Source organism: Oncorhynchus kisutch, linkage group LG20 (assembly GCF_002021735.2).
Source record: "Oncorhynchus kisutch isolate 150728-3 linkage group LG20, Okis_V2, whole genome shotgun sequence".
In the NCBI taxonomy this organism is placed as follows: Eukaryota; Metazoa; Chordata; class Actinopteri; order Salmoniformes; family Salmonidae; genus Oncorhynchus; species Oncorhynchus kisutch.
The window spans coordinates 19,426,821-19,435,145 of NC_034193.2; the positions used below are offsets into that span (position 1 = coordinate 19,426,821).

The 8,325-nt window shown below is 43.6% G+C and overlaps 1 protein-coding gene across 3 annotated transcripts; it reads left to right on the plus strand.

Annotated features, from left to right (window-relative positions):
* Positions 1–475: 475 nt before the first annotated feature.
* nfe2l1b (nfe2 like bZIP transcription factor 1b) lies at positions 476–8,157 on the plus strand. Of its 3 annotated transcripts, none has more exons than XM_020453552.2 (6): positions 476–696; positions 2,193–3,034; positions 3,702–3,923; positions 4,019–4,111; positions 4,264–4,422; positions 4,516–8,157. In XM_020453552.2, exons 2-6 carry the CDS (start codon positions 2,480–2,482, stop codon positions 5,896–5,898), a joined length of 2,412 nt encoding a protein of 803 aa, XP_020309141.1. In that variant the 5' UTR covers positions 476–696; positions 2,193–2,479; the 3' UTR covers positions 5,899–8,157. The 3 variants fall into 3 exon arrangements, with proteins under 3 accessions (XP_020309141.1, XP_020309143.1, XP_020309144.1); XM_020453554.2 differs by having other exon boundaries at positions 483–592; XM_020453555.2 differs by lacking the exon at positions 476–696 and adding an exon at positions 968–1,458.
* The last annotated feature ends 168 nt before the right edge of the window (positions 8,158–8,325 follow it).

An 8,325-nucleotide genomic window follows, 5' to 3' on the forward strand; every position in this document is an offset into this window, starting at 1 on the left:
TATTTCTGAGCAATTTATCAGGCATTCTTAAGAAGTTATGTTGGAAGTTGTATCTCTTATCTCCTGGATCATCCAGCAGTTTGGGGATTAAAATAAGAGGATGAAAATAATAGAAAGTAAAATAAAAATGTAAAGAAACAAACATGATATAAAACACATGCCGTTACACAGGCATAATATCCTATGCATAATTGTGAAACCAGTTGTTCACTTTCTGTGTGAATTATTATATAATTAATAGGCCTAGCCCCATTCTATTTCTGAAACGAATTTGACGTTTAGCCCACAAAAATCGATTAATTGTATAGAAAGGGCTGATTGTTGTATTCGATTTCTATTTTAAATCTATAATATGACATGAAGTTGACTTTTTTACAGTCTAACTAAAGTTAATAATTGATTTGTGAAGCCAGGGATTAAATTCGGTGATTTTCACTGCTGTGATGAAAACATGCGCCCTAGAATATTCTACGCATGCTCTGTGGGAAGCCTTGTTTTGGCGTCAGACGCGCTGCTGCTAGCTAGAAAATTGGAAATATTGCAAGTCATGGTGGGCCATTCAATGGGCGGAAAGGGTGGATAATGACTTTGGGTAATGCTTATAACACATATGAGAGAACTCTTCTGGATTCAGATAATGGTTATAGAAGTTGGCCGACTTGTGGGCATACAGGCAAATGTATAAAATCTTCACGCGTAAGTATGAAATAGGTTTTAGCTAGCTAGCCAACTAGCTTTGTTAGCTAGCTACAGAACGTTAGATTGCGTTAGCTTGTAGCTAATTGTGCTTGTGTTTTTTGACAAGCGACTTAAAGTTAGCAGATGGATTATCTGCTTCTTGTGTCTACATTTATTTGAGTGGCAATACAAAACATTGTTTAAAATACATTGTAACCGTTACGTTAGCTAGCTAACTAACGTTACATTTTAGCAATTTATCTTTCCCCGTTGCTGTCACATCAACATCCCGCCCCAATCTTTTCCCATTGGCAAACATTTGTGAGGATCCCATGTTGTGCTTCTGCCCTTGTTTTGTTAATGGTTCACCAGCCTGTCTGTTGTCACTGCGCCACTTGTTGCTAGGGAGGTTGCTTGATAGCGGAAGTGAGCGCTATCAACACTTCCCACTGGAGTCTGGACGATAAATACCGTTGGATGCTAGCTATGATTTTGTTAGGTTGCCTACTTTTAAACACTATTGATGTATAAACTGATGCATCGTTTTTATTGGTATTAATTTAATGTTATTTTGTATACATCGGTAAACTGGAGATCTTGAAAAGGAAAATGGATGAGAGGGAGACTGCAAGGGATGGGTGAGAGGGAGACCGCTAGGGATGGGTGTCAGGAAGCGTAGCTACTGGAGGAGAACCCAAGAGACCCTCCCTCTTTCACCTTCACAACAATATATTCCTGCACTGGCCTTGGTGATCCATTTCAGTTGTTCTGCATTGTCAGGTTGGCTTGTCTATTTGGTCTTCATCTTAAATTGGGGTTGAGGTGCAGTGTGTCCTCTAGAGACAGTGGCCATTAAACCTTTCCGTGGAGACCCCAGTTCACAATTTAGTTGTAGTCATGAACTAGCTCCCCTGATTTACCTAGTCAAGGGTTTTATGATTAGTTGACATCTGGAATCAGGTGTGAGGTCCCCAGGTGGAAAAACCACTGCTATAGAAAGTGAAGATGTAATGGTTTTCTGCTAAGAAGTAGGGTTCTAATTGTTCTCTCCCATAGAAATATGTGGAATGTGAGACTTTTTGTTATCTCATTTATTGCCTCTGCACTGGCAGTGCATATGATTGGTTTATGGTTATGAGTTCAGTGTGCATTGTATTTGGCAATTCATGTTGGTTTTATCAGTGAATTTGGTCATCTTAAATCATGTGTGGCTGACAAGCCTGTTTGTTTCAATTTATAAGGCCATACTCACATTTCATTTGGCCTAAACAATGTTTGATGCATTCTGCAGCTGTTATGACATATTATTTTGACATTATGTAATGTAATCTTTTTTTCTGTGACTAAGTGAAATTTGATGGTAGAACACAGGCTCAGGTTGACCTAAACTTATTTACTCAACAAGTTCATGTTTTTTTTTATCTTGTCATTACATTTTAAAGGCATCAACACCTAGAAAAGGATGTTTAATTTGTCCTTGATCTCTCTCTCTCTCTCTTTCTCTCTCTGTGCAGATATGGGAGGACTTACTAATGGGGAAGACCAAAACCTGACCTAGAAAACAGTTCAGCCTTTGACTGATATTGGACTCCCATACAAGACCACAGAAACCCTCTACATTCTATTCACATCATAAGCAAACACCAAAAGTCGCTCTTCACTTCTGTCATATCTGCAATTTTCATACTTTCATTCTTTATCAGTCAATCTCAATATCAACTATTGTGGAACTCAATTTTTCTGTTTCTATTTATTTTTTACTTATTTTTTTTACTTTCACTTTTTGTTCCTTTGTAAAGAAATGCTTTACCTGAAAAAGTACTTCACAGAGGGCCTGATTCAGTTCACCATCCTCCTGAGTCTCATTGGGGTGCGGGTGGACCTGGACACCTACCTGAGCAATCAACTGCCCCCACTGCGAGAGATCATCCTAGGCCCCAGCTCGGCCTACACCCAGACGCAGTTCCACAACCTCCGCAACACGCTGGACGGGTATGGCATCCATCCCAAGAGTGTGGACCTCGACCAGTTCTTTACCACCCGCCGGCTGCTGAACCAGGTGCGCCAGCTAGATCGCCTGTCAGTGCCCAGTCCAGAACTGAGCACGTGGCTGGTGCACCGCGACCCTGAGACTGTGGTGTCCGCCGCCAGCCAGCCCAGCCCCAGCATCACCCTGGACAATGGGACCGGCCTGGAGGACGTGAACAACTCCGAAGCCCCGGTCATGAGGGGGGGCGGCGGAGCGCCTGAGTCCACCTACAATCTGAGTGGAGAGGACCGAACCCTGGGAGCTGTGGCCCCCGAGGACAGCCAGGAGCAGGGCAACAGGGAGGGCAACGCTGACCTCACCAAAGAGGTAAGAAAGCATGCAATGATCTCACCTCTACTCAGGATCACAAGACTAGGGCAAGCTGAGGCATGGCACATCTATCGTAATGTACAGGGATATATTACTAGGAGCTTACTGTATTTAGCTGTCAGAGACCCATTGTATGTCTGAACCTTGATAAAACACAATTGTAATCAAATGGAAGTTTTTTTCTGGCATTGTGTAATCTGCATTATTATAATGTAATTTTTCCTACATTAGAATCATTCTTTCCCCTAATAGTCACAGGACCACCACTCAAGATGCAGTGTGGTTTTGGGCCAAACACTAAGCCATTGTTAAAGCTCTAGAATGAACAGAGTCTCCCACTGGAGTGGAATCACATGCTTTTATGGTAATTAAGTGGCTACAGTTGAATCAGTGGGCTTAGCTTCAAGTTACATGATCTGAAGTTTAAATCTTATGTATATCGCCACGTGTTGACCTATCTGAGGATGAAAATATCATGTAAAGCCAACCATATCACAGCTGAAGACATCTTTTGGCAATTGCACCACAGTCAAGTAGTTCTCTCTCCTTGACGTGCTTTTGATTTAGAATTAAGTTGTGTAAGACAAGATGGTGTACAACTCAATCAAGAGGGCTCTTTTCTTTGTAGTCCTGACATCTTTCTCATCTGACATGTCTTTTTCAGGACATTGATTTGATTGACATCCTGTGGCGACAGGATATCGACCTTGGTGCAGGACGGGAAGTGTTCAACTACAGCAGCCGCCAGAAGGAGAGCGAGGCGGAGAAGCCCAGCCCAGAGGAGAAGAAGGAAGGGACAGAGGCACAGGAGAGCTGGAGGAACGGAGTGAACCTTCAAGAGGCTCAGCCTGTGGATGGAGAGACAGGGGAAAGCATACCAGAGCAGGTAGCTAAGGGCACAGATTGTGTTTCATGATCCTGTGTCCACTGCAGTTGATAGTTAAGGGAGTGACCTCTGTGCTGTCTGCCCCTCCCCCTCAGCTCACAAGCCTTGGCTCTCAGACCTCACTGTCTCTGCAGGAATGCCTGAGGCTGCTTGAGGCCACCTTCCCTTTCGGAGAAGAATCTCCTGAGGTAAAGACATTTGCAAGTTGTCTCAGGAGACAGAAATGTCTTCATTTAAATTAAGTTAAACAAACCATGATATTACAAAAGGTAGATTGCCTTTATGGTCTATTATAATCTCAACATGTTTGTGAGATAATTTAAGGTAAACATCTTATCAGTTCGTAGCCCCTGTAGTCACTGCTGAGCTTGCAGTGGCCAATGAAGAAGCTCCATCCACATCTCAGGGGCTGCCACTGCCTCCCCCGTTGCCCCAGCCTGTGCCCCAGTTGGACCTGGAGCAGCAGTGGCAAGACATCATGGCTATCATGGAACTACAGGTTTGTACTTGTGCTTTAATCACAACTGGTTCTCCCAATAAATATATATTTTTGTTATTAGATGTTCTCTAACCAGGTTTTTCCTCTTTGAAGGAAATGGAGGTTAACAACACCTCTGAGAACTCCTTCCTCAGCACTACTTCCAACAGTGCCAATACCAGTGGCAGCACAACTGAGTCAGGCTCGGTTGAAAGCTTTGGACTTACTCGTTCCTCCACCCTTATCCATCAAGATGTCAGCCTTCACCAGGCCTCCCTCCCTAGCTGCAGTCAGGATTTTCCCACGCTTTTCAATCCAGAGATTGATGGCACTGGCACCCCACGCCCTCCCTTGCTTAGAATGTCCTCCAGCTCCAACTCCTCCAGCGTCAACTCTACATTCGGAGCCACCAACCTGACTGGACTCTTTCTCCCACCGCCTCTAAACAGCACCAACAACATCACTTCGACCCCAGTGTTGCCTGACCCCTTCAGCAGTCTGCTGGAGGAGTCTATGCTGGATGAGATCAGCCTGCTGGACCTGGCGATGGAGGAGGGCTTCAGCCAGGCCCAGGCCTCTCAGTTGGAGGATGAACTCGACTCAGACTCAGGCCTCTCCCTGGACTCCAGTCACAGCCCGGTCTCCCCGAGCAGTTCTGAGACCTCCTGCTCCTCTGCCGCTTCCTCCTCCTCCACCTCTGCCACCTTCTCAGAGGAAGGGGCTGTGGGATACAGCACTGACTCTGAGTCAGTCACCGTGGAACCTGAAGAAGGTGCTGTGGGGGGCTACCAACCCGAATTCAACAAGCTCTGCCGCATGAGCTATCAAGACCCTTCCCAGTTCCATGGGCTCCCTCAGCTTGACAACATCAACCACAATCACACTTACAATTTACCACTGTCTTCCTCGTTAGATGAACACCCAGAGCTACCGATTCCCACTGGCAAGAAAATGGGCCGCGAGAAGCAGTCGAAGCTTCAGCCCCAACAGGACTTCCTGGACAAACAGTCGAGTCGCGACGAGCGTCGGGCTCGGGCCATGAAGATCCCCTTCTCAAATGAGAAGATCATCAATCTGCCTGTAGAGGAGTTCAACGAGCTTCTGTCCAAGCACCACCTGAGCGAGGCCCAACTGGCTCTCGTTCGCGACATTCGTAGACGTGGCAAGAACAAGATGGCGGCCCAGAACTGCCGGAAGCGCAAGCTGGATACCATCATCAACCTGGAGCAAGGGGTGCACGACATGCGTCGTGACAAGGCGCGACTTCTGAAGGAGAAGATGGAGTTTATTCGCTCCATCCGTCAGATGAAGCAGAAAGTGCAAAGCCTCTACCAGGAAGTGTTCACCCAGCTTCGGGATGAGGAGGGCCGGCCCTACCCCCCCAGCGAGTACTCACTCCAGTACAGCGCCGACGGCAGCGTTCTGATCATGCCCCGCAACATGACAGATCAGCAGACCCGTAAGCCCGACAAGAAACAAAAGGACAAAAAGAAGTGAGGAGGAAGCTGCTGCCCTTTCTTTCATTTTGCTAAAATCACTAAGAACGATTTCTGCAGACGCAAGAGGTCTTTTTTTCTTTAAGAAGATTCTTGTGAAGAGAAACATAGCATTGTTGACTACTCTTCCTGCATTAGGTTTTTTTTTCCTTTTCTTTTTTGGTTCCAGCGTTTTCTCTGGAAAACGACTTTGAAGCAGTTCTTAATTTGAGTACTGGATTTATTGTTTAGGTGGGGGAAAAGGAATAAACAAGGAAAATAAGGGGTTGAAAGGATTCTCTGGATCCTATGGCACCAGCCCAGTGAAGAGGAAGTTGATAAATCATGTTGTGAAGTGAAGGGACTGGTATCAAGTGGAGTTGAAGAAAAACAAACATTTAGTCAACATGAAATGGGGTGTAAATTCCAGCCCATTGTTAGTCAGCGTCGAACAGATTGTTAAACCAGATTTCTTGCTTGGGCCTTGACGTGATTGGTGGAGTGTTTCTGGAGTAAGTAGAAGAGGAAAGCCAAGAGAAAATTGAGATAAAAAGCAAGTCCATCATCTGGGATACCATTATCTTATACCACCGATAATAACCAAATTTGTATGGTTCACTTCACTTGTTTTCTAGGCAAATGTCTAGGTAGTCTTGACACTGCACTCATTCAAAATGTTTGTATTACAAACACCACTGTTTTTGATTGACCAATGTCATTGACTTTGAGTCTCTTTGACATAACTAGGACACTGGAACACAAAAAAAGAGAGGCTTGGAGAGTATTCTTGGGCTAGCCATGATGGTGGAGCATGATGGGTGTAGGAGATGGGACACTGAGGAAGAAGGCACACACTGCATAACAAATGTAACAGCTTCTGTATATCTATACATAGCACTGTAATTTGTCCTTCTAAGGCTTGGCTGTATGCATTGTGCCGTGTCTCTGGCTATCCCTCTGCCACAGGTTTAAGGATGAGCTCTTCTGGTCATTTTGTTTTAGTTTTCCACAATTTCTCATACTCTCCAGAATAAGATAGGTTAGAGGTCTTGCTTGATATCATCTTAGGTCTACTCCCTGCCCTTATTGCATCACACACCGTGTGTTGTGCCTGTAAACCACGTTGCAGGACAGGGAAACTCACAATATTGATTTGTGATAGGCCATTTTTTGCAGGAAGTACTGCATGAACTGCAGCCCTGTGGAAGTTTCGCCTGTTAATTACTAATCATATGCACCCATCTTTACTGTCATTAACATTAAGTTGGTTGGTTTTCTTGTAAGGTGACAGAGATAAGCAGTTTGTCTGTCCAGTAATTACAGAGTGGTAGTCTTTGAAAGAGTAACTTGGGGATGTTGTCATTCTATTTGATAGTGATCTGAAGCAATGGACAAGATTCAGTTGATGAATAGCCTAGTTGTCAGCTGCAATAGTTTACGGGTCATTCATTTGTGTCGTTAGAGAAGTCAATCAATTGAATCAAACTGACAAGAAGAATGTGTGAAGTGAGCACCTTGTTTTCGAATGCCTTTGTTTCACAAGCACATTTTATACATTTGTTGGTTTTACAAACAAAGGTTATTGGACTGTTTTCATTATGTTAGAAGTGCTATTATCTGAGCTTGTGTTTTATTAGGGTCAAAAATTGTGTTTTAGCATGTACCCCTAACAACAAAAAGATGATTAGTATTCCATTTAATGCGGCAGAGATGGCTGTTTAAAGAGAATGAGTACATTTGAGAGCCCCAGATCTACAGTAAAGGGGGGAAAATAACTAAGTTGCTGCAATGATGAGGATGACTTATGTTCTTATTCATTCACATAACTTTCATTGTTCTTGTCATCACTAACCTGAGAGGGGAGCCAAGTAAAATACATTGCTTTGAATCAAATGTTTCATGCAGTACTAATACTTTTAGCAGGAAATACATTTGGGGCGTCTCAAAATTTAAATGAAAAGAAATGAGACAGCTGTTAAGTTGTTAGTTCTTGCACTTGAGAAAACGTTTGACATATTCAGACATGCAACGTTCACCTGCATTGCAACACAATGCTAAACCCACTAAGTTATTACTACTCTTAGCGCACTGCATTTGTTTGTTCTGTAAATATTTAAATGTTTCATGTTTTGTCATTATTTCTGTAGTTTGTGTGTTTTGCACAGCCTTCTCACCCCTGCTTTGGGTTTGGTTGTGCAGTTTCTTTGGTTTACTTTAAAATATTTGCTGGCAATCTGGGATTGTTTTATTGATTTAATAAAGTGTTTTTATTTTCATCTGACTGTGCATCATTTGCGTTATTAATAACAGGGTGAAATGTGTCCATAAGTATACTTTGGGGGGGGGGATAGGATGTCCGTTCATTAGGTTTTGTGAAGATGAATACTTCAAGCCTTTCTAAATGTAGCTATCCAACTATTTACACAAACTTGTAGTTTTGTCAGAATGA